The sequence below is a fragment of the Pistacia vera genome, unplaced genomic scaffold (genome assembly GCF_008641045.1).
Source record: "Pistacia vera cultivar Batoury unplaced genomic scaffold, PisVer_v2 Contig426, whole genome shotgun sequence".
In the NCBI taxonomy this organism is placed as follows: Eukaryota; Viridiplantae; Streptophyta; class Magnoliopsida; order Sapindales; family Anacardiaceae; genus Pistacia; species Pistacia vera.
This window is the reverse complement of record NW_022196253.1, coordinates 1-26,593: the sequence shown is the minus strand read 5'-3', so window position 1 is coordinate 26,593 and position 26,593 is coordinate 1. Positions and strand designations below refer to the sequence as shown.

At 38.4% G+C, this 26,593-nt stretch overlaps 2 protein-coding genes across 3 annotated transcripts; one reads left to right on the top strand and one right to left on the bottom strand.

Annotated features, from left to right (window-relative positions):
• The first annotated feature begins 13,015 nt into the window (after nucleotides 1-13,015).
• On the top strand, nucleotides 13,016-16,479 carry LOC116143132 (protein CONSERVED ONLY IN THE GREEN LINEAGE 160, chloroplastic). Of its 2 annotated transcripts, none has more exons than XM_031428547.1 (10): nucleotides 13,016-13,446; nucleotides 13,554-13,603; nucleotides 13,694-13,772; nucleotides 13,876-13,971; nucleotides 14,436-14,516; nucleotides 14,606-14,697; nucleotides 14,999-15,091; nucleotides 15,353-15,421; nucleotides 15,937-16,081; nucleotides 16,280-16,479. In XM_031428547.1, the coding sequence occupies exons 1-9, from the start codon at nucleotides 13,126-13,128 to the stop codon at nucleotides 16,073-16,075; spliced, it is 1,020 nt and encodes a 339-aa protein (XP_031284407.1). In that variant the 5' UTR covers nucleotides 13,016-13,125; the 3' UTR covers nucleotides 16,076-16,081; nucleotides 16,280-16,479. The 2 variants fall into 2 exon arrangements, with proteins under 2 accessions (XP_031284407.1, XP_031284406.1); XM_031428546.1 differs by having other exon boundaries at nucleotides 16,250-16,479.
• A 488-nt stretch (nucleotides 16,480-16,967) lies between these two features.
• LOC116143123 (phosphoenolpyruvate carboxylase, housekeeping isozyme-like) lies at nucleotides 16,968-22,304 on the bottom strand. Its single transcript, XM_031428537.1, has 10 exons — nucleotides 22,137-22,304; nucleotides 21,423-21,814; nucleotides 21,109-21,193; nucleotides 20,491-20,713; nucleotides 20,029-20,132; nucleotides 19,772-19,859; nucleotides 19,309-19,463; nucleotides 17,991-18,989; nucleotides 17,514-17,900; nucleotides 16,968-17,422 (listed from the first exon to the last, which is right to left on the bottom strand). Exons 1-10 carry the CDS (start codon nucleotides 22,302-22,304, stop codon nucleotides 17,126-17,128), a joined length of 2,898 nt encoding a protein of 965 aa, XP_031284397.1. The 3' UTR covers nucleotides 16,968-17,125.
• Nucleotides 22,305-26,593: the final 4,289 nt, after the last annotated feature.

The following is a 26,593-nucleotide window of genomic DNA, read 5'->3' as shown; positions in this document are numbered from 1 at the left end:
ACAAGAGCAGAGGGAGAAAGCGAGAATAGAGTAGAAAAAAAAAAAAAAAAACGAGAGGAGAAGAGAAGAAAGGAAGAAAAGAGAGGCAAAGGAGAGAAAGAAGAGAAAGGAGAGTAAGGAAGAAGAGTGGAGACCGAAAGGTAAAGTGAGAGAGGAGGAGTGAGAGTGAAATGCAGCAAAGATTAGGGAGAGAATTTTGAAGCAGATCACTCCAAAATCTGGGTTCGGGTAGTGCATGCATGGGGTTAGGAAGCTTTTTCTTTAATTGTTTCTTCTTTGCTTTGAAAGTGAGTGTTTGATCTTGAGTTTTTGGGTGAGGTACGGAAGAGAAGAGTGTTTGACAGTCCATTTGAGTTGCAGCTGAGCTAGAATTGTGAGTGGATCAAATGAAAGTTTTCTTTAAAAATTCAGATTTATGTTTGCATGTTAAATATAGTTGGTCATTTTTGCTTTTTGATGAGTTTTGAGCTAATTTGAAGCTTGCTGAACTTGCTTTCCTCTCCATGCTTCTGGATGAATGTTTGGTTGTTTAATTTGAGGTTTAAAATGGAGTTTATTTTGCTTGCTAGCTGCATCTGTTTGCATTCGTTTGATTGACTAAAATGTGATGTTGACCAGGTACTTCAACTGCATGTAATTCGGCTGGGCAATATTTTAAAAGGTGCTTGAATTGTACTTTGTTTTAAAATGTTGGCTAGGTAAATCCAATTGCATGCTCTCGGCTGGAATACCTTTGAGATAATTGATTGAATGGTGTTTTAACATGCTGGGAATTAAGGTAATTTGGCTGTTAAAATGTTAAATGGGTATATTTATATTAAGATGAGATATTACTATAATTTTTTTAACCCTTTTGTTTATTGGTATATATGTATATATTCATGCTATATGAATAAAATGCTACTGTTGGGAGTTGAGAACTGGTTGAATTGTATATGGATTGAGACATGTGATGTGGTAAATAATCTTCTCGGTAAAAAGGGAAAATGGTGTGTTTTTCGTCAGTTTTGAAAGTATGCTTTAAAAACTTGCATTTTACCCCCTATTTTCCATGAAATCTCATATGTTGGCATGATTTATCCTTATATGAAAAGTGGCATATATTTTATGGAAAATGATGGCTTGTGATAGAAAAATGAGATAGTTGTGGTGCTACAACCACCCTACAAAGTACCCATCCCCCAGTAATACAGATTTTTGGCTCTACACATGCGTATGACAGTTATCAGTGCTCTGCCTAGGCGTTGAGCAGTCCGCCAGGTATGACAGTTATCAGTGCTCTGCCTAGGCGTTGAGCAGTCCGCCAGGTATGACAGTTTCAGAGGCTCTGCTCGCGCGATGATAGATCTTGTCGGGTATGATAGATACGTCCCTCGCTCTGCATACGTGTGGGACACCCACCAGGTATGACAGATTTTCCCCAAGGTACTAGTTGTGGTGAGAGTTCCTAATACAAATGTTGAGGTTTTATTCAGAACCTGATACAGTTAAAGGAAGTAAGTCAGAGTACAGTTTACTAAGTGCAGGGTGGTTAGAAATAAATCACATCTTGCATACGTGAATGGGTGGTTGTTTCCATTGCATATTCATAGAATTATATTGTCGTCAGGATTTGCTTAAGAATTGTTGTATGTTATCATTATTTTTTTTTTAAGGAACTTTTATAAACCTTCCCTTTCCCCCACTCACTGAGTATTTCAGCTCACCCCCTTTTTAAATGTTTTTCCCCCCTCACCAGGACCTCCCGGAGATCGTGCCGAGCAATGAGTCTCCGCTCAGGGTTGTGCCATGCATCGACATCTTTTTATGTGGGTTTTATATTTATGTCGTATTGTATTTTGGACTTCCGCTTAAAAAACTCATGTTTCCCATCATGTATTTCCTTTGTTTATGTATTGAAATGTGTAGTATAAGTGGAAAAAATTGATACCACAAGTTTCCCTAAATCTTTTCTTTTGTAAAACAATAGATGGTGTATGTTTTTTTTTTTTTTTTTTTTTTTTTTTTGAGATGTTGGAAATGGAAATACTATGATGTTATTCAGGAAAAGTAAGTCTTTTAACAGGTTTCACAGTTTTTCTACATGGCACGTCTCGGGTATCCAAGTCTTGTGGGAGCGCCCGGATCCTACGGGATGAGAAAATTCGGGATGGGTCATGTCATTTGGGGTCAAGGAAAGGGAGTTCCTCAACAAACTCCAGGCGAGCGAGGTTGCTCGGAACAAGGCTAAAGCCAAGGCAGCTGAGGCCGATCAGAGTTTTGCTCCGCAGCAAGGAGCCAACAACAAGCTAAACTCCGAGCTTTCATCGGCCCAAAAAACAGCAACGAGCTGGGACGCCAAGTTCTAGCAGGCTTCGCTCGACCTCACCCAGGAAACCATAGGTCGGCAAAATGTCAAAGTTGAGGCCAAGCAACTCAGGCTTAGGATTGAGGAGCTGGATGAAGTCGTCACTACCCGATCCTAGGAAACATCGGTCTTCCTCGTGCAGAGGTTGTGGGAGGCTCATCCGACAATTGACTTTTCCTTCCTCCCACGTGCCTATCAAAAGGAGGTCGAAAGGATGAAGGTCGAGGCCCAAGGGATGACCTATGTGTACTCGGATAACTTTGGGAATGCTTGCGAGGGCCAGGAAGAGGTCGGAGAAGGTGGCGAGGAGGTTGGTCCCAAGCTGGAGGTCGAAGACCCGGATCCTCATACCATATTCCGTTCGAGCGAGGTTCTCAGACATGAAGTTGAAGACGAACACCCTGCTCCCCTATCGGCCTGAAGACCCTTAGTCTTTTTCTTGTTTTGTTTATATATATATTAATTAAACCTTTTAGTCAATGAAGTAACATTTTTTAACGTCTCTTATTCGAGCAATGGTTTATGCAGAGTCATTTAATTCGTCTCAATCGGACTTTCCGAATTTTGCTCCAAGTCATGTGTAGTTCCCTTCTTTGTGAGCTTTTTGGATTTTTGCGAAAAAAACCTTTATGCAACGTTTGGAATCGATTTTGGAATCGTTGTCCTCTTCAAGCCTTTGTCGCCAGCTTAGGACCGATTTTTTTCTGACGTGCTTTTTCCCGGAAATTTCCAAGTTTAATTTCGTCAACATGGGATTTTCAACCCCGAATTATATGAGGAAATCTGATGCGATGATAAACTTCAATTTTAGACTTTACTGTCCCTTTCGAGTTCTTTGGTTGTCGGATTAGAGCCGATTTCTTTCGACGTGTTTTTTCCTTGATTTAAAACTCAAGTTTAACTTCATCGATTTAAGATATTTTATCCTCAAAGAGTTAGATTTTGGCGTGGCTTTTTCGAAGTAAGATGCCTTTCCAAAACTCTTGACTCCGAGTCTTTTTTTTTTTTTTTTTATCATGTAGGTCATGATTTATCGATCGATACTTAATTGTCGACAAATTCTAAAATGTAAATTATAAACAAAGCAAGTACTAAATAATATCTCTCTCATTAATAAAGTGTTTTGGTCATAAACAACCTTACAACGAATGTAGTCGACAAAAATAAATAGAATCCGAGCTACTTATTGATAATACCTTCACAGGTGCTTAGCATTCCAAGTTCGCATTATCACTTCATCGTTGAGGCGTTCTAGGTGGAAAGATCCTAGGGCAAGCTTTTCGGAGATTCCGAAGGGACCTTCCCACCTAGGTCCCAGTGCCCCCAAGTTCGAGTTTTGGGTATTTTGGATGACCTTTTTCAAAACCAGGTCGCCCACTTCAAAGTCTTTGTTTCTAAATTTGGTGTTAAAGTGTCGCCTGGCCCGTTGCTGATAAAAGGCAAGCCTTAATTGGGATTTAGTCCGATATTCTTCGATCAAATCTAACCTCAGTCGAAGCAGCTCTTCGTTGGCTTCTTCCTCAAAGATTTCTTCGCAGAACGAGCTAATTCCCACTTCAACTGGGACCATTGCTTCACACCCGTAAGACAAGGAAAACGGAGTCTCGCCTATCGAGCTCCGGCAGTCGTCCTATAGGACCATAAGGCTTCTAGTAGTTTGTCGGTCCACCTTCCTTTAAGGTCGTCGAGCTTTTTCTTTATGCTGTGTTTGATCACTTTATTCATAGCTTAAACTTATCCGTTGGCCTAAGGTCGGTAGACGGCTATGAAACTCTTTTTGATGTCGAGCCGTTCGCAGAAAGTCCTGAAGTCATCATAATCGAACTGTTTCCCATTGTCGGTTATTATTGTGTGGGGGATTCCAAACCGACAAATGATGCTTTTGTAGACAAAATCTTTCAGCTTGTTCGATGTTATCGTCGCCAGGGGCTCGGCCTCCACCCACTTGGTAAAGTAGTCTACAGCAATGACAACAAATTTGACGCCTCCTTTTCCCTAAGACAAGGGGCTAATAAGGTCAATTCCCTAGATCACAAATGGCCAAAGGCTTGTCAGAGTGGTCAATTCTTGCGGGGGAGCTCACGGAATGTCTGCAAATCTCTGACATCTGTCACATCTGTGGACATAGTCTGCTGCATCATTATAAATCGTCGGCCAATAGTATGCCTGGCAGAGCACTTTGTAAGCTAGAGATCTGCCTCCTGCGTGGTTTTTGCAAATGCCCACATGTATCTCCCTTAGGACATAATTTGCATCTTCGTGGTCAACACATCGCAGCAGTGGTACGTTAAAGCATGTCTTGTACAATTTATCATTGACAAGCGTGTACCGTGCTACTTTTGTGCAGAGTGTTCTAGTTTCGGTTCTGTCCTTTGGCAATGTGCCATCCTTCTAGTACGCGATGAGGGCATCCATCCAGCTATACCTTTGACCTGTGGCTAACACCGGATTTTGTGAAGCAGAGATACTTGATTTTGGGAGGAATTTGACCGGGATTGAATCGGTCTTCTCATTGTTCATAGCAGAAGCCAAGTGAGCTAATGCATCTACCTACGAGTTTCTCTCCCTTGGGATCTGGTGGATAGTGAAGGATCTAAACTGACCGAGCTTGGTCTCCACTTGCTGGTGGAGGTAAGATGCCATCCTGTCTTCTTTTGTTTGGTACTCCCTGGTAACCTAATGGATGACGAGCTGCGAGTCATTGTAGACCTTGATGGACTCTGCCCCCATTTCTCTAGCGAGACGAAGACCTGCTAGCAATGCCTCATATTCAACTTCGTTATTGGAGGCATCGAAATTGAACCTTACTACGGCCCTGATTGGATTTCCCTTTGGACTTTCGAGCAAGATGCCTGCTCTTGCTCCCTTCTCATTCGAGGAGCCATCTATATACAGAGTCCACAGCCATAAGTTGTCACTCTTAGGTGTCTGTTGCTTGATCTCTTCCGACATATCTATTTCTGGCAGGCTTGGCTCGGCGTTTGGCTGATAAGAGAACTCAGATATAAAATCTGCCACTGTTTGGCCTTTGATCGATGTCCTTGGGACTTACTTAATGTCATGCTGGCTCATCTCTATTATCCACTTGATCAATCTACCTGATACCTCAGGCTCCTGCATTATTTTCTTTAAAGGGAAATTTGTCAGCACATGGATGGAGTATGCTTGGAAGTAGGGTCTCAATTTCCTTGCAGTAACTACGAGGGCATAGGCAAGCTTTTCCATCTCTGAGTATCTTGTCTCTACATCGAGTAACTTCTTGCTCACATAGTACACGGGCCATTGTATTCCTTCCTCTTCGCGTACCAACACCGCGTTGACGACGGATTTGGATACGGATAGATATAATAGTAGCGGCTCGCCCTGATGGGTTTTGAAGGCTTTCTCACACTCCTTGGTCCACTTGAAACCTTTCTTACCCTTTAAGGTTTCAAAAAAAGTAAACACATGTCTGTGGCTTAGGAAACGAATCTGTTGAGCGCGGCCACATGTCCAGTTAGATTTTTTACCTGTTTAATGCTAGTCGGGCTTTTCATGTCGAGCAAAACCTAAATCTTCTCCGGGTTAGCTTATATGCCTTGTTGGTTAACAAGGAAGCCTAGGAATTTTTCGGAGCTCACTTCGAAAGCACACTCAATGGATTGAGCTTCATCTGATACTTTCTAAGGATGTCGAACATTTCCTGGAGGTGCTCAATATGACTTTCCGTGACCTTTGATTTGACGAGCATATCGTCGATGTACACTTCCATGGAGTGGCTGATTTGATTGGCAAACATTTTGTTCACCAAGTGCTAGTAGGTCACGCTAGCGTTCTTGAGGCTGAATGGTATAACCCTGTAACAATAAAGCTCACGGTCAATAATAAAAGAAGTATGCTCTTCGTCGGACTGGTACATCGGGATCTGGTTGTATCCTGAGTACACGTCCATAAAGCTAAGTAGTGCGTTTCCCACCGTCGCATCTACAAGCTGATCGATCCGGGGTAGTGGGAAACTATCTTTTGGATAGGCTTTGTTTAGATTTGTGAAGTCAACGCAAGTCCGCCACTTGCCATTCAGCTTCTTGACTAGGATTGGGTTGGCGAGCCAGTTTGGGTACTTAACTTCCCTAATGAAGTTGATTTCTAGGAGCTTGTCGACTTCATCTTTGAGCGCTTGAGAGCGCTCTGCCTCTATGGCCCTTCTTTTATGTCTTATAGGCCGAGCCTCTGAGTCGAGGTTTAACCTGTGGCATATCACTTCAGGGTTGATCCCGCTCATATCAGCGTGCACCCACGTGAATACGTCGAGGTTCTTCTTCAGGAAATCAACTAGTTTATCGGCTAGCACCGATCTTCAGTATGCGAGTCAAATCTTCCTTGCTAACACTTACTCCTATCAACTTCTCGGTCGGTCCCACTACGGACTTTTCTTTATGACTGCGAGGATCAATGGAGTCTTCTAGTGGTCCGAGGTTTGGCTTGGATTTTGCGATGATCATGGTCTTTGGATGTGGCCATTTCTGTGCGGTGTTTATGGCCTGATTATAACATTCTCGTGACTCTTTAGAGTAGCTCCTGACTGTTGCGTCTTAAAGTAGGTGCCCTAGAGCCAATCAATTATTGTAACATTTACTCTGTAATAAATGTTTATTTATCAATAAAAGACATATTCTTCTATATCGTGTATGTAATGATATATGTCTTTAGAATGGTAGAACCGTGACGAGGGTATCAAGTGTTTCAAATCTTGATAGTGAGAACTCTATAATCACATATGGTGGCCATTCTAGAAACGTCCGTAGCCCCCGTATTATTCTGACCAAGGACACAGATAATACAGTAAGGCTATCATAGTGTTGAATAACCCTGTCGAAAGGCAGTGACTGGTCTCACTTGTCAAGGTTGTTTGCCAACAACCTGGTGCAACGCATGGGTGCTTGCTAGAGGCAAGTTCACTGGACAGACCCACCAGAGGATTCCATATGGATGGTAAACCCAGTGTCTATGGAATAAATCCTCTAACAGATGGTGGTGCATGTGATCCTTAGATCTGAGATCACCGGAGTGCCTTGTGCACCAATTGGTGTTGTTTGACACTACCCCAATGTAGTTCTATCAAGAGCTATCAATACGGTAGTGATTGGCTACATTGAGAAGTGTATCGAGACTATAGTGGATCGACAAAGGATTATCACTCCTGGGTACGGGAGAAGTTATCTCATTGGGTAAGTCAGTAAATGGCAATAACACTAAATATATGGCCACAGTGGGATTGAGTTGATGCTCAATCCAATTTAATATTCCTGTCATTGGTCCAGTAACTGAATACAAACATGTCGAGGATATCTGAGGTTGACACTATTTATGTATCTCAGTCTCGATGAGATAACAGTTGATGAAAGGATTTGATTGCACGGTAACCATATCATTGACAGGCTACAGTTTTGCTAAATCCGAATCTATCGGGTGGCCATGATGCCTTGCTAGGGGCCAATCTTAGTCTGTGTGTAGTGAGACAATTAATTGGTGCTAATTGCGATACTACACACTACCAATATGATGAGGAGCCTATGGATCACATACTTAGAAGATAATTTAAGAATCAGTTTGTGAGAAGGGTATTTTCGTCTTTTGGGACGAAAGAGTATTTTGGTAATTTCACAGTGCAATTAAATTTGCTGAGGTTATTGCCTGTATTTAATTTTAATATTAAAATTAAATTAGTGAGATTATATTTAAATATATCTCTGTATATATTTAAATGAATTATTATTATTAATTAAATATTAATATATTATTATATATTAATTAATTTTAATTATAATAATAATTAATTAACTAAAATACTATAAAAGGTGTGTTTGGTTGCAAGAGTGAACTAGGGTTGGAGTCCATGGCTATTCCTAAGTGGAATGGGGTTTTAATTGTTGTACTATATAAGTGCAACTTAAAATTAAAATAAAGGAGAATTATTCATTCAATTAAAACCCTAGCCTCCCTATATTTCTCTCTCAAGAAGAAAACTTTTTCTTGTTCTTCTTTCTTTATTCTTGAATCCCTTGATTGTTCTAGCAAAATAATCAAGGGTTCTTCGGATTATCTTCGTGTAGACTTCCGTGAGTGTGATCCTAATTTGGATCGAGTGGCAAAAAATCACGTTAACAGTAGATGGTGAACAGTTGCTAGTAGCGGTAATTGAGAACAGTAGACGGTGAACAGTAACCGTAAACAGTTGCTGATAACAGTAACTGTGAATAGTAGTCGGTGAACAGTGTTCATGTCCGAAGTCAGAGATATTCAGAGGAGCCTCCAAACGTACGTAAGTATTTTAATCCTTGAATGGATTTACTTTATACATATTTTTGTTTATAAACATGTAATCAGTATAATCTATACTCGGATCTAGGCAAAGAAAGGTAATTGATTTACCGATTGAATTTTTGTTTTCCATTGTGTATGGTAGATCAATTACTTACATTGCGACTCCCCCGGGAGTCGAAAACCTCATTACTTGACAGCGCACTGATGTGACTGCGCTCAAATCATCCAAGATTGGCCTTCCAAGGATAACGTTATATGTGGTCGGGCAATCCACCACCAGGAATTCGACCATCACAATTTTGACCTTTGGTTTGACCCCTAAAGTTACGAGGAGGTCGATAGTACCTTTGGGAACTAGGCTATCCCCGATGAACCTATAGAGCGACGAAGGGCACGCTCGTAGATTCCTTTCTGTGAATCACATTCCTCGGAAGGCTCCCAAGAAAATAATATTCGCTAACCTCCCATTGTCGACCACAACCCTTAATACTCTCGCATTGTCAATCCTTGCTACGATTACAATCGCGTCATGATTGTGACGAGGGGATGTTTCGCACTCATCGACTGTGAACTCCACAACCTCACCTTCTTGTTTAGGCTGCTTGGGCGGCTTCTATTCGCAACTCATTATTTGGGAGACCAAGTCTGTTCTGGCCTCCCGAGCATATTGCTCGCGGGCTCACCTCGAGCTTCCGCTATATTTGGTCCTCTGTAGATTATGTTCATAAATACCTCATTGGGGTTTAGCGGAGCTTGCTGACCCAGGGTCTATGTCTGGCTTGGGACCGGGTTACTTTGCTAACTAGGATTCTCTCGAGGTGGTTCTATCTTAACAAACTCTTTCAAATGACCTCTTCTTATCAGGTCCTCGATGGCGTCCTTCAAAGCCCGACAGTTATTCGTATTGTGCCCCACATCCTTATGATACTGGCAATATTTTTGCCGATCTCTTCTCCCTGGAGCCCCCCCTCATTCTTTCCGGAGCGAGCAACCTCTTTGCCTCTCGGGATACCTCAAAGATGTGGACGATGTCTTGAGTAAAGGGGGTATACTCTACATATCGTAGGAAAGGCTGCTTGTCTTCGCGATTATCCATTCTCGGTTTCTTTGGGAACCTGTTACGATCCCTGTCACTTCAGTCTTGGCCCCCACGCTTATCCGAGGGTGATCTTGTCTCTTGTCTGACACCCCTTGTATTGAGGTTCCGACTAATGCTGCTAACGAGCTTTTTACTTGTTAGTATTTTGCGGCCATCTGGTAGAATTTGGTCAGATTCACATGGCCTTCGCTCTAGAGCTCCTTCCACAGCTCCGAGTTAGGCCTGATCCCTGTGATCAAAAGAGTCCGAATGGATTCTTTGAGGGCATCAGCGACTTTTGCCTGCTCGTTCTGGAACCTCGTCAGATACGAGGTTAGCGATTCGTCGCGCTCTTGGAGAATGCTACTAAAGTAGCTGAGCGGCATTGCGAATTGTCTCCTTGCCTAAAACTGCTACAAATATAGTGCGGAGAATTGTTGCCAAGAGTTGATGGAGTTCGCCTTGAGTCGTTTGTATCGTATTTTGGCATCCCCGACTAAGGTGACTGCGAAACACTAGCATTTCGCTAAGTCATTGACCTGTTGCAACTCCATCAGGTCATTAAAGTTGTCGAGGTGTTCCCTAGGGTCCCCTCTCCCATCGAACTTGCTCTCTAGTGCCTTGAATCCTTGTGGAAGCGGGGCCTGACAAACTTCCTCCGTAAATGGGGAACTTACTATTTCCTCCACCAGGTTATTCTGGCGAGCCTTTAGATCGTCCAACATCTTTTGCATGCGATCCAAGTCTTCATTTTGGTTCCCCTGGTTGGCTCTATTGAGTTGTACCTCGAGCAAGTGGGTTCGCAAGTTTGTTGCTTGCGAAGCCCCTCCAAGGCGTGTGTGGACATGCGAGGTTGAGTCGTGATGGTTGGGTTGGTAGGTGTTATCAAGCTCTTCAGTGCGTTGCTTGCGACATCGATCATGACCGAAACGTCGATCATTGGCAGAATGACACACATGGCTCGCTTTGCGAGCCTGCAAAGAGCGATCTTGTCTTAGGCGTGGGTTAAAACCGACACGCTGATGCTAGGGATACCGTCGAGCTTCTCGGTGGTGTCCGTCGCCTTCACTTTCCTTCATTGGTTGTTTCCCTAATCGCCGCCTAAGGTTTGTTTGCTCGCGAGACCCTCACTCGTGCATGAGGGGTTGCTTGCGAGGTTGGCGTTGTTGGTCGCCCCCTGGCGGTGACAAAACAGATTGTCGACCTGCAGAGTTCATACCTATTAGGGTAACGTTTGTGAAGTGCAACGAGTCAAGGTTCTGGGTGACTAGCTGTTGGTTCCTCAGCTCAGCCACATTCTGTTGTATCGCCTGTGCAACCATTATTTTGATAATCTCCATCAACTGGCCGTTCTAAGGATTTGACGTCCCTGCCCCCTGATTGTTTATGGTGTGTTGAGCCGGTGATACCAGTGGTCGACGCCCAACGTTCTCCTATTGCACCTCCTAGTGGGAAGCTTCCATGTTTTCGTGATTTCCAATGGTAGTTCTTGATCTGGTGAACACCATTTTTGTGTTGGGATAGGTAAATCGCGGTGAACGTCTGCTAGGATTTTTGAAATAGCGGCGGAGGCCCTCCTTCTAGTGCTAAAATGTTGATACATAAATCTGCACCAACCAGTGAGATCCGATAGACCTTGTAGGGATCGGAACGGATGTGTGCGTGATTATGGGTAATCAGCTATGAGTAAGCGAAAATGCTAGAAAATAAATGGCAATAAGGACTTTTAAAGTGGTTCGGCGAAGTTTAACAGCCTACATCCGTTGTGTTTTGCTTATTTGCTATGAGCTTACAATAGAACTTCTACAATAGAATTTGGTATCCCCCTTCTCATCGTTTTAAGGGATATATATACAAGATTTACATAAAGGAAAGAGCGAAAATAAAGGGATTACAATTGATTGGGACTGCAACTTCGATATTCTCACGATTAGGCGCTAAGATTGCGCAAAGATTGTTATTAATCCGATCGTTCCCGTAATATTTGGGATCTGAAGTTATCTGGGAATTGATTGAATGATCATTCGGGTTCTTCGCGACTAGCTTGTGCTGGGTCGAGCTATGGCTTGATGAGCTTATGCTGGGTTGATCAATCATAGTCACCGAGGTCATTCTGGGTTGAGTTGTATCCTCGAGTCGACCCGAGCTTAGCAGAAAAACTACACACAACACATGAAAACAACATATTGTAGCTGACTTAATGGGAAAGTAAATTTCATCCCGTTGAATAGGGATTAAAATGTTAGTCTAACAAGGACCAAAACATTACAAAATATATTATACTGGACAAACATTACGTAAGTCAAACCTTAGGGATGAAATTGTTATGACCCCTTAACGGAGATTTGAAACTTGGTTAATCTCTATGCCCTTTGCAAGAGGAACAAAACAAAAACACTTAGATAAGTTTTATGGGAAGCGCTTCCAATTTGCCAATAGCTATTCTGTTTTCAGGTGTAGCTGACGGTATATTGCTTGTATTTGCTAAAACTAATCTGTTAGGCACTTAGGCTTGTATATGGACTATGGAAGCATGTTTTTCACTTATTCATAATTTCATATGTTCATTAATATAAAGATAGTTAGTTGCTTCCAGTTTAAAATAAAAAGAAGCATCACATTTTTTTTTTTTTCATATGGGATGACTGAATGATCAACATATATGCCGCACATATGTATGAACTTTTTTATTTTTTATTAAATTCTTTTCTAAGTTCTTTTGATAACATTTTCGATGAAAGATAACTATCATAGATCCCATATTGGAAGCGCATTAAGAAGGTCTTGGGTTTCTAAGAGAGAGTATCTCCACTAAGAGTTAATCTTTTGTGTATAAAACTCTCAACTTATGACTTTGCTATTAGAGTAGACCTTATCTATCTTTTGGTGTCTGTCAAACACCCGTGCAAAAGGGCATCCACATGTGAGACATCGGAAGCACATTAGAAGGAGAATGCCAATTGTCACGAGACATCGAAAGTGCATTGGGGGGAGAATGCCACCGATCCCAAATCGGAACGGAGAGAGTTCCTCTATCTAATGGTTGGGTGACACAGAGTTACTATATATTGTTATAGTCTCGTTTATACAAGAGATGAAAGTTCTAGGATCCTGAATCTCTGATCCCGACTCTGATTCTTCATACGCCACCGTTTCTGTAGAAAACTAGAAATACTTGTTAGAAAAATGAAAAAGAAATGAAAAATAGAACTACGGCTAGAGTATTGCATACATGTGTTAAATCAATGGACACAACCCGCAGATATATTCCTTCGTCGTCATCATCATCATCATCATCACCATCACCATCACAAAATTATTTTTATTTATCAATCTAAGACATATTCTCACCAGCTTTATGCTTTAGCTTCTTATCACCATCAACATTAAGCAAACCATGACTGTTCTCAACTATATATCTGTTACTTCAACAACAGCCCCAATCTCTCCAGACTCCTCAACACCTGCAATACCTGACCCAAGACAGACCAAAGTTATTCTCCCAAAGAAGAAGTCATTGAAATGGTCCACCGGTGTCGCCCCTGGTGATTATGGTGGCCCACCCACCACCACTAAGCTCCGCAAGTACTGGGGCGGAGAAAAAGAGGACCCTTTAACTTCTGATGAGTTTATTTGGAACAATGAATTCATGGGCCGCATGAAGAGATTGATTGAGGATCCTGATGAGTCTTCTTCTGTTCAAAACACTCCTGTTAAGGTACTTCTCCATTTCTTTCTATATATTAGTTAATAATTCTTATTAATTGACCATTAAAACTTCTATTTTTTTTATTTTTTATTTTTATTTTTTTTTGGTGTTTACAGGAAGAGTCGTCTGGGTTTCTAAGCTTAAATAGAGTTATGACCCTTGACAGGTTTGTTCTCACTAATAATTTCAGAAATTGTATTTTTTCTTCTTTAATTTCTACTAAAAATTTGTTTGAATTATGGGCATATATTGATAGTCTTGAAGTTGATTTAAGCAATGAGCTTACAGCACCTTCGAGGACTGTATTAGAGCAGCCTGTTGAGGCCGCCATTCAGGTAAAATGAATGATTTTGCATTTACAATCATACTGTTTATATTATTGTGATAAGTTGCTCAATTTTTTTTGTATTTGTTGGGTGGGAATTGAACAATCACCAGAGCAATGGCAGCCCTTTTCGCAGGTGGAAATTGGCACCTACACGCCGTGAGCAAGAGAAGTGGGATAAAGCAACTAAAGCTGCAACTGGAGGCAGTGTAAGTAACAGCATCTTTACTGGTAATTTTTAGTAAACTTGTGCTTATAAGTTGAATAAGTTAGAAAAGGTAGGATACGTCTACTAACCACTGGAGTGAAAGATGGTTTGGTTTACATTTCGTGGATATCTAGTATTTAGGAGATTAGCATTTGCTATCAGGGTCTGATATCACTTGCGGGCCAACCTTTCAGCTAGGCTCTGACATATACATTGATAATCATTCAATAAGCCTTAAGCCATTAGGTTATGAGCCTACCTTTTATATTGGATTCATCACCTAATTGTCATTCCTCCTTTGAGAGAAGCAACACCCACACATACTCCTGGAGTTCCCTTGCTCTTCGAAGTGTTGTTGAATTTTCTCTTTCTGGCTGAGAAAATAAAATTTCCTTGTGTTCATTCCACTATGATTTGGAAGGATTTGTTTGATTTTCAGGGTTCTAATTTAGCTTTAGCGTGTAGGATGTAATGTTTCGAGAATTGAGGCGGCCTCGAGGGGACCCAGAAGTATTGGCTGCTCAATCAAGGGAGCAATATTTGAAGGTACTTTTTTCAGTCTTAGGTCCATTTCATCATTTATTCATGAAAGTCTTGTTGTTTGTTTCTAATTTTTGTTTTGTTCTCTTTTGCAGTTAAAGAGAAAGTTGCAGATTCTCACACTTGGTATAGGTGGTGTTGGTTTGATCTCAGCTTATGTTTCTTATTCTCCTGAAGTTGCGGCTAGGTAAGTATGCTCTCAAATGTTTGAATTCCTTAGTACATTTGAGCCCAGCCACTTGTCTATCAGCTTTTGGTTTATAAGTTAGAATTGATATCAATGTTGTTTTTCATCAATTCCTGATAATTAAAATGTATGATATACCTGACAGTAGCTCGCGAAGCTTTCTCAATGTCAAACATGACTTAAAGCCCACAAACCATTGGCTTCTAAAAGGGATCTATCAAGCAATTTAGGAGTGAGAATGATGTTTGAAGTTCATTCTTTAACCATGATACTTGATTCTTTGGTTATTTCCTGTATACAGCTTTGGTGCTGGTTTGCTCGGTTCGTTGGTTTATATACGCATGCTGGGCAGTACTGTGGATTCCATGGCAGATGGAGCCAAGGGGCTTATTAAGTATGTGTTTAGTTTGCATTTACCATCAGATGTTAACTATCTTCTGTTGATGCCTTTCTTCATACTTATTGCTTTACCTCGACATACTTGTACTATAAATCGTCAATTATTCTTTGATACTTCTTTGCTGATAATTGAACTAAGTTGTTAATATACAAATAAGGGAAATAATATGCATGGCTGAAACAGAAAAGCATTTCTAATTCTCATGCACGTAGATGGCTGCATTTTAGTTTTTAGCTCACTGGGTCCTGCTTGCAGGGGAGCAGCTGGGCAGCCGAGGCTGCTGGTTCCTGTTGTGTTGGTCATGATCTATAACCGGTGGAATGGGTAAGTACCTTTGCTTTGTCTTACCATTCTCTTCTGAAAACTTAATCTATGCTGAGAAATGGGTGTTTGAATGGAGAATTTGAGAGAAAAATATAGTCTGGGAGCATTAAATGGTCCTTGGACATGTATTCATTTCCTTTCGTTTTGTTGTTATATATTGGTACTAGTTTGCTATAGTTCATTTGAATGAAAAAATGTCTTTTGTACTATATTGATCAAATCCTTTTAAACCATGATCTGGAACTTGAAATTCCCCCTTTTAAATCATTCTTTCTCTATCTATAAGCTTTGCAACTGCTGTGTTCATGAGTTTAAGTATGACGTGTTATAAAACTCTAATTACACGGACTGCCTCTTAGTAAACTGATGAAATGTGATGAGAATCAGATTTACAAAATTAAGCCGATTTTTAAATTGCATTATTAGTGGATTAATCTATTGTAGGATTAAAGGTAGTAATGTCAACTCTCATTCCTTTCTTGTTATAATGCTGACATTTATCATTTTCGGTGCAGGATCCTCGTCCCTGAATTTGGATATATGCACTTAGATTTGATACCAATGCTAGTTGGATTTTTCACATACAAGATCGCCACTTTCGTTCAAGCTTTAGAGGATGCAATTCCTGTTGTTGATAAGAAGGCCCAAGTGTAATATAAAGTAATGAATAAGGAGATTCCTTAACCCACATCGATTTTTATTTATTATGCATTTGTCCTTCTACTTTACACTGTCCCCCAATTTTGAAATTTCTTGTTCTAATTGATAAGACAATATTGTGTTCTGATATTTCTCTATTTGCTGCTTTAAAATATTCTGATTTATCAGTGTAATGGTCTTGCGTGGTTCTGGGTGAAGGAAACTGATGATGATGGCACTTTGATTGGGATTTTTTGGCATCGAAGTATAATGGGCGCGGTGGAAGGCTGGCTATCATTATTTTCTTTTCTAGTCTCCATACTTGAAGAAAGCAAACAATATATTATATTTTTTCTTGTATAATTCTCATATTATATGATAATTAATTACCCTCTCTCATCTGATGAAACTATTGTATCATGTGCTTTGCTTTCATGATAACGTAATTGTTCTTCCTTGACAGTTGACATTATGTTTTTTTGGCAAAAAATAAAATAAAATAAAATGAAGAATTTGCTCAAGGACACGAAACCCAGTGTCTGAAACATTACCAGAACGTCATAGTTTCGAAAAATAATGTGGAGGCAGGAGTAACATTGGAACAATATTACACTTACAAAAGAATTTATATAAAATAACATTTATATAAAGTCTTTTGTATAAGTGATGTGTTTAAATATGATTAGATAAATTAATATAAAAAATTAAATTAATAAACACATATTAAATGATAGGGAATGACATAGAAAGTGTTGCCAAATCATTTTTATGGAGATGAATAGACTCTTTGAAAATATAGTATTAATATTATCACATTTTTTACACAAATTCTCACACTATATATATTTTGATTCGGTGATCTAAAAAAGGTAAAAGAATTCGTCAAGGGACCCCTCCCAGTATAAATTATTATATGTATAAAATTTATTAAGTAATCAAGGATGAACATTGTATTTCTTTTAGGCACCTACATAATATATTGTTACTTATAAAGTTTGATTTACTGTTATTACAGAAAAACGAGAGAATTTCTCTAATTTATGAATAATTTAATTGTAGGCTGCCTTAACCAGTGTTTTGCATACCAGCAGCTATACCCTTCATCGTCAAAATGAGAGTATCTTCCAGACCAGGAGCATACTCACTTGTAGGGTTAAGCCTCACCAGCTCTGCAGCTGGCTTCCTTGATTCCATGTACTCTTTCGACAAGTGTGGCCTCACCTTCACATGGAAGTTGGAATCACGTATCTGCTTCAGAGTATAGGCTTGACAAACGTTGAGTGTAGTGATGTATGCATCGCGGAGTCGGAGCCTCTGCTTCAAGTATGGATCTCCTTCAAGAAGATCTCTATGCCCAGCAACCTACAAGAAAAAATAATTCAGACTATATACACCCATATAATTTTTTTTTTTTTTTTTTTTTAAATTCTCTTCTAATTTCAGTATAGGATACCTGGAGAAGAAGGTGCTTTGTTTCTTCATAGTTGCGCCTTAATTTCTCTCCAAAAGGCCACAATTCTTCTGATACAAGGAGTTTGTCATACAGAGCAGCAATGCCGGGGTCTCCCTTAGCAAACACCATTTCAACTAAGTCAATTGTGACCCTGAAGAAAGGCCACATGTTGTACATCTCCCGAAGCATGTGGAGATTCTTTATATCCTTGTCAATCACATGCTTAAATGCTGCCCCAAAACCGAGCCACACAGGTAGATGAAACCTCGTTTGAGTCCATGCAAAGATCCATGGGATGGCACGGAGTGATTCAATGCCTCCACTTGGCTTCCGTTTTGATGGACGACTACCAATGTTCATTCGACCATACTCCAACTCTGGTGTTGCCTACAGCATCCCAAAGATCAAAAATAAAAAATAAAAAACAGATTCAACAAACTGAAGGAGAAAGTGATGATGAATGCGTGAAATACTTACCAGGCGAAAGTATTCAACAAAACGTGGTTCCTGGAATACGATGGAGCGGTATTCCTTAGTCGCTACAACTGCCATCTCATCCATGAGTGATCGCCATTCTGGCTTTGGTGAGACTGGGGGATGCATTCCATGCTCAAGTGTAGCAGCTGTAAAACGCTGAAGTGTTCTGAAGCATAAATGCTCCTCCCCAAAAGACTGCTCAATTACTTCACCTTGAACTGTCACTCGAAGTGATCCATGGATTGTATCAGGTGGCTGAGACAATATAGCAAGATGAGTGGGGCCCCCTCCTCTTCCAACAGTTCCTCCTCGTCCATGAAACATTGTGAGCTTAACGCCATAATGCTTTGCTACCTGAACAAGCTCTTCTTGAGTCTTATATAACTGCCAAGCTGCTGACAAACGGCCAGCATCCTTTCCTGAATCAGAATAACCAATCATGACCTCTTGTTTCCCATTGATCCGGTTTCTGTACCAATCTATTGAGAAGAGACGGGCCACAGCAGCAGGAGCAGCTTCAAGATCAGCAAGCTTTTCGAACAATGGAACAACCCTTAATGGATGCTTCACATGACATTCACGTTGTAATAGTTCAACAGCAAGAACATCAGATGGGGCTGTAGCCATCGAAATTATATAGGCACCGAAGTTGTCTGGGGGAAGTTCTGAAATGACATGGAGCGTGTCCAACACGTCAGCAATTTCTTCAGTTTTCGGAAGATCAGGGCCAAAAATTGGGCGCTTGCCTCTGAGCTCTGACAGAAGCCATTCCTGCCTTTTGTCCTCGGACCATTCTCGATAGGATCCTATGCCCAAGTACTTTGTAATAGCATCAAGGACATCAGTGTGCCTATCAGATTCTTGACGGATATCAAGTCTCACAAGGCAAAGCCCAAAGGTAGAAACTTGCCGTAAGAAATCAAGGAGGCTTCCATCAGCTATTGGCCGGTCACCACAAACACACAGTGATCTGTAACACAGTTCCAGCGGTTCCAAAAACTGCAGGTAAAACCAAAAACCTGTGACTCAAAAGTTTTTAAAAAAAAATAAGATTAAAAAATGAGGGGCAGAATCAAACATTGCCAAGGGAATACTAATCTTTTGCTTTGGAAACTAGTCCTGTTGTCTGAACCTCATCTAGGGGGAAACTTAAAACACTACCAGTAATCACGATCAAGAAATGTAGAATGCAATATCTAGGTCATTTGACTTATAAAGATGGTTCAATTTGATATATTGTCAAAAACCAATCAGACTAGGCAATTTGATTATTTGAATTTCCTTGACAAGGAGATTTAACAAGTTGTGAAGAAGAGACCTGCTCCACATTAGTAAAAGTTGAATCCTCAGGGATGTCAGAAATCCCATTGGCTAATAGCTGACGAGCACGCTCCCGTGTGCTATACAGTTTGTCTCTGACATCACCAAGAATAACACGATAGGGCTCACTTGGAGGAATTTGTTTCCAAAATTCTGCATTCCAATAACAATGATGAGTAAGGGCATTCCCAATTAACTGAATTGGTACCCAAGATCTACAGAAATTAAATCTTTCCAACAGAGTATGCGGATCATACAGAAGCAAAGCAACATTCTAAAGCAAACTGTTTGCCCACGTGTATGAGTAAAGCTTTCTGCTAAATAACCGGTATTGATGAGATTATTATCATTCTCAAAATCTGAATATCACAATAAGCAGAAACACTCTGAAATCTTAAAAAGAAAAGACAATTTACAAAAGAAAACGAGCACGAGCAGAAATTAGAATCAATATCACAAACCTATATAGTGTTTAGAATCTTTCTTTGAAGTCCTATGAAGATCATCTGCACGAGCACGAAGTTCATCGTTGCAGCGCCACATTGATAACTGCAAATACAATTTACAAAGGCAAACGAGATAATTGGTAACAAGAATTAGCAGTAATCGTTCTTTACTTGAACCTAGGGCATTTAACACCCTAACAGGCTACCACCATAGCAAAACAACCCAGGTCAAAATCGAAATGTCCAAAAGAAAGAGTTAATTCATTTGATACCTCAAACATAAGATCCTCTATTTGGGAGAAGTACAAGTTAGCTGCCATCATTCTAGCCAATAAGCATACATCTCTTGTAACTTCAGAATTTACCCTGGGGTTTCCTACAGTCCATATAGACAGATGTTAAGATTGGAAAATATCATCATCATAGAAGATATAATTCCCAGAGAGGGAGAGAGCTAATCAATAGGAAGCCTTGGCCCCACTGTAATAATCCAAACAAACATTTCTGTACATGAACTTTCAAGTAGCAATTTATATTCCTTCTTGGGGAAATCCTAGTTTTGCTTATTCCTTCCTTTTATTTCATGTATCTTGGAAGAAGATAACATAACATCTACAGTTACAATTGTGATGTTTTTAACTACTGGGGTACGCAAGAGGTAGTATGCACACAAAGTATGATTATATTTTGATAAGATCCTCAAGAATGATTATAATAGATGGATAACAGCATACCATCACGATCTCCACCCATCCAAGAAGAAAACTGAATGAGAGGGGCATTATAAGGAACACGTTCATTTATCCCTATGTTCTTCAGAGCTGTGTCGACACGACGCAAGAATTTTGGTACACCTTTCCAGATTGTTTCATGGAAGTAGCTCATTCCTGCTCTCATCTCATCTTGTGGAGTAGGAGGAGTCCTTCGAATCTCATCAGTACGAAAGGCAGCTTGAATCTGCATGAGAAGGAAAAAATCAACAGTAAGCATAGCAATTCAATAATGGTGGTGTACACAAACAAAAGTAATATCTTGATCCCAATCTTAAAGAGAACTTCACATAGATTAGATCACATCAAAGTTGAGTTAGGATTTTTGGACACTAGAAACGAGCATTGGTCTAACTGTAAATTAAGATGACCATCAAGATGTTATCAAGTTTATGCATCAAATTAAGTTAATACAGGAATGTCAACATGTAAAATAAAAGCTTTCACCAATTGAGTATATCATGGTTTTTATGGTGATAGGTCATCTGTTATGATACAGCTTATATATGGCATGATCTATTTGTAAGTATTCATATGGTTATATACTGTAAGGACCATTTGTTATTATCAACATCAACATACCTCTCTCTGTAAAGCCTCATCAAGTTCCTGCTTATCATCAGGAGTAATGTCCTTAGCATACAACTGTGACAAACAATTCCTTATCCTGAAAAGACCCAACCAAAAATGATAAAAGATCTATGAACAAGAACCTAATCATAGAAAACCCAGCAAATTGCATCTTAATAACTTCGAATGAGTTGATGACATTGTACGAATCCCACCAAATTATCAATGAAAAAATATATATCTTTAACAAATGCTTTAACATGTAAGCTGCTAAGGTTGATCCAGTTGATTTGAAAGTGCAAAAGTGAGGTAAGCGGACGACAAACCTAGCATGTTTTTGAAGCAAAGATCTTCGAACAGATTGAGTAGGATGTGCAGTTAGCACCAAATCTACAGTCTGGTTCTTCAAAGCATCAAAAACTTCCTCTGGAGATTTATGCAGTTTCATGACAAGCCTCTTGATGGTCTCCTCCATGTCTGATTCAGTTGTTGCTGAACTTTCATCAATGAAATCCCCCTTCTTTAACTTGATTCTTCGTCGGAAAGCAATTTGAACTTCCTCAGCCAAGTTGGCCAGGTTAAGCATGTGAGAAAACGATTTGGTAACAACAATAGAATCACCAGGATCCAAACTTGTTAAAACATTTCCAAGCTCGTCCAACTTTTGAGGATCCTGCTTCCCTTCATATTCAGCTGAAAGCTCATAACACTCTTGAACCTGTAGAACATATAGGATTGAAAGAGTCAATGAGCTATAGTTGCAACGGAAAGTGACTTTGATTTTAAACCAACTGATGTAAAATGAGGAACAAAGTTTCAAACTGAGACCAGAATCTCATAAATTCACTGTTCTAACAAGCTATCGATCCATGAGCATAATCACGAAAGCTAAACTTGCAAGTTGCAACTATAGCTTCAAGTTTGCACAATTAACTAAATATAGCACACAAAAGACAAAACAGAACCAAAATAAAAGTCTCATAACATGATAAGAAATCAATTTTAACGGATGACATATACGTCCACAAAGAAAAGGTTACCGTTTCTCTGATATCTTCCCCGTGTAAATCCTGAAGAATATCAAGAAAGCGATCCAACAATAGAGCATCATACTCCACCAACTTGTCATCTTCAGAGACCTTCGACGGTGCCAGCAACCTCAATTGAGCATCAACTGACGCCATCTTCTCCAGATTTCTAGCAGCCATTTCTCAACCTTCAATTGTTTGCTCTGTTTTTAACCTTTTAGTAGTCGGTACTCCGTGTTATAATTTATCAAGCAACTGAACAACAAAAAGCTTAAATCACGAAGTAACAATGTGAAGCGAATTATGATGCTGCGAAAGAAAAGAAAAAAGAAAGTAAAAAATTATTGTTTAAAGGAAAAAGAGTGAAGAGTGAAGTGTAACTCGTGATTTTCCAGGTGAATAAAAATGGGAAGGAAATGGATAGCTTATGAGCTCCACACGAGAAAGTGACAGTAAGTAGAAGATTGTAGAGAGAGAGTTCTGATGTCAAGTGAAAGACCAAAACTCAACGACACTTTTCTTTCCAGTACGTTATATTTATGGACAGCGATACGGTACAATCTTTTCTCACTGTTTTTTTTCTTTTTTTTTTTTTTTTTTTTTAACCGACTTATTGGGCAGTTAGGTTTGGTAAACCTTAATTAATTCTCAACATCTTAGAAGTATTAACAGTTTCAATATAACTTTCGATGTTCTGAAATTATCGAACAAGTAAAAACTTTCCGTAGTTATTTTTATTAACACCTAAAAAAAAGTTTAAATTTATAATCTCTTAAATAATATATTAAAAATTTTTTATTTAACCACGTGACCGTCTAGTTATTTTTATCTTTTACAACGGATTCTCTGTTTTCTTTATATATTGGATTATTTAACCTTTTAAAACTACCTAAATCATGCTAATACTTTAGAGGGTTTGGTATTTCATGATTTATTTTAAACAAAATAAATTATATGGAATCTGATTCTGATATGATGTGATCACATTGAATAGAAATAAATAATCTTTTCTTTCTTTTTCTAGATGTATACATCATTGTATGTAACTAACAAGAACCATGCTTTTAGTTGACAAATATAAAGGTGGAAAATTAACCCGGCCATGTGGCGGGTTAAGCCAAATTGCGGGTCGGGCCTAACCTGGCCCGCCTTGGTTAGACCCGCCTCTTTGGCCAAAAGGGTTGGCCCATCCCGACCTACCAACCCTAACCCAACGGGTTTTTGTGCTGGCCGGGCTGAATCGACTCGAAATTTTTTTTTTTTTTTTTCTTTTGTCTAATTTTTTTTTAGTTAGCTTTTCAAATATCAATAATTCAATTCAATTCAATGTTTTTGTTAATATTTCAAATATTAATTCAATTTTTAATACAATTAAATTATAATATAAGAAAAATTATATTTATTCATTTATCAAAAAATAAAATTAAAAATTACAACAATTATTATCTCGTTAAAAACCTTACTAAGAAAAACTCAATTGGAACAAAAACTTGGTAAGGAAAAAAGAGTGCAATAATTGACAATTAATTTACAAATTATAAAGTTACAATTTACAAAACAACTAATTTGAAGGTTGACTAGGATCTCCCTCATCTATATCATCTAAATTACAAAATTAAAATAATTCTATTAAAGTATCATCGCAATCTTATATTGATCACGATGGCGCGATCGTTTTCAATCTTGAAGACATACGAGGACTTTAATCAATTTTGGTGAAAGGTTAGTGCTCCTGCCATTTAAAATTCTTTCACTTGCATTAAATGTTTGTTCGGATGAGACGGTTGAGATGAGAACTGAGAAAACATCCAGGGCAAGTTTGATAATACTAAAACAATATATTTTATAGCTTTCCAATATTCTAAGACGTCAAAGTTGACTCTTTGTTGTGGATCTACTGGTAGCACATCGGGGGTTCCCAAATATTAGTGAAGTTCATTACTCTTTAGCTACATGGAGGACAAATTTGGAGTGGTAGAGCTAAACAAGATTATATTTGTGTGACTAGTCATTATTTTGATAACGAATGTAAATTAAATAAATCTTTATTGGGATTTAGATTAGTGGATGTGGATCATAGTAGTCAACAAATTTATAATAAAACTGTTAAAGTTTTAGAAGATTATGATATTGTTCACAAAGTGATAAGTTTAACTTTAGATAACGCAAGTGTTAATAGTAGAGCTATAAAAAATTTTAGAAGTAATTTTTTTTTTAATGACAATTTGAAGTTTTTTCACCAACGCTGTGCATGTCACATTATTAATTTAATCGTAAAAAGTCATATGAAAAAAATTAGAAATAATATTGATAAAATTAAGGATTCTTTAGCTTGAATTACTAGTAATACTAGAAGAAATGTTAAATTTCAAGATGCTTGTATAAAATCAAATATGTCTCCTAAAACTTTTGCATTAAACATGCATGTAGATGGAATGATACTTATTTAATACTTCATTCATGTTTACCTTATACAAATTTAATTAGTATTTTGTAGCAAATAATAGGAGTCCTCATTATTTGGTAGACAGTGATTGGCATATAGCTCAAAAATTTCATTATTTTCCTAAAAAATTTTATCAATCCACTTTAAAACTTTTTTTTTGTATATTATCATACTAGTCCATTGGTAATACATACAATTATAAAAATTTCAGATTTATTTAAAAAAAAAAAAAAACATAAACAATGAAATTTTAACAAGACTAACAGAGTCAATGGAATTAAAATTTAAAAAATATTGGAAACCTATTCATTTTTTTTTTTTTTTTTTTTGTTTAACTACCATATTTGATCATAGAATTAAATTAGTGGGTTTAGAAAATGGTTTAGACACGTTAAATGAAAATTTACAAGACGAAGCATATGTCAATCAACTAGGAGAGATAAGACAGTGTCTTGCAGAGGTATATTTGTAATATAAAAACAGGTATAGAAACTAGCGAAGAGGCAAAATACCCGAGGAAGTAGCATCAGAAAACACAAATAAAGACTTCGACTCCTGGAGTGCACTTAGTAGGCCAAAGAGAACTTGAACCCGAAGTATAGCCTTCTCTTCATAAGCATCAACAACAAATATATTGTCCTCCATGCTATAGAGTAATAAGTTTCACCAATATTTGGAAACCCCGACATGCTACCAACAGATCCATAACAAAGAGTCAACTTTGATGTCTTAGAATATTAGAAAACTAGAAAATGTATTTTTCCGATATTATCAAGACTTGCTCTAGCTGTTTTCTCTGATCTGTCTCAACCGTCTCATCTGAACAAACATTTAGTGCAAGTGAAAGAATTTTAAATGATAGGAGCACTAAACTTTCACCAAATTGATTGAAGTTCTCGCATGTCTTTGAGATTGTGAACGATCGCGTCATCAAGATCAATATGAGATTGTTGGCGATACTTTAATATAATCATTTCAATTTTGTAATTTAGACGATACAGATGAGGGAGGTCATAATCAACCTTCAAATTAATTGTTTTGTAAATTGTAACTTTATAATTTGTAAATTAACTGTCAATTATTGTACTCTTTTTTCCTACCAAGTTTTTGTCCCAATTGGGTTTTTCTTGGTAAGGTTTTTAACGAGGCAATAATTGTTGTAATTTCTTATTTCTTATTTTATTTTTTGATAAATGAATAAATCTATTTTTTCTTATATTACAATTTAATTGTATTAAAATTGAATTAATATTTGAAATATTAACAAAAAAATTAATTTAATTTAATTATTGATATTTAAAAAGCTAGCAAAAAAATTACACGAAAGAAAAAAAATAAAAATAAAAATTCAGCCGATCTGACCTGGCCCAAACAAAAACCCACCAGGTTAGGGTTAATGAGTCAGGTTGGGCCAACCCTTCTGAGTTCTGACCAAAGAGGCGAGCCTAACCAGGGCAGGCCGGGTTAGGCCCGACTCGCAATTTGGCTTAACCCGCCATGGGCCGAGCTGGGCGGGTTATTTTTCCATCTTTAGCTACACTTCTTCACTAGTCTAGACTCTAGAGAGTAGAAAATTGACTTGGAATATGCCTATGAAGGAAGCATCTCCTCTTTGTTTTCTTTTTTCCCCCATTAAAGTAGATTCTTTTATTATAAGTATTACTTCAAATTTCCAGGGGACCTGGGATTCTTATCAGAGGTAAATCAAAGTTTAAGATGAGGAATTCGATTCTTCTTGTTAATTTGCTTGCAAAAGAAAAAAGAGGGATGCTTCATGTTTCAAATTTGGTTTAGAAAGATAAGCTAAGAAAAATCACATTCTATTCCAACATATTTTATTTTATTATTCAAAATTTAAGATAAATAATGCTCTTAAGTGTGTTGTCCTTTGAGTTTTAATTCATATGTTTTTAAAATATTAACATTGTTTTAAATGTTTTTAGTAAAAACACTATAAAATGAGATGAAACATTTCAACTACTATTAAGTGTCTTGATGGTAAAAGAGTAAAAGAATGTTTAAT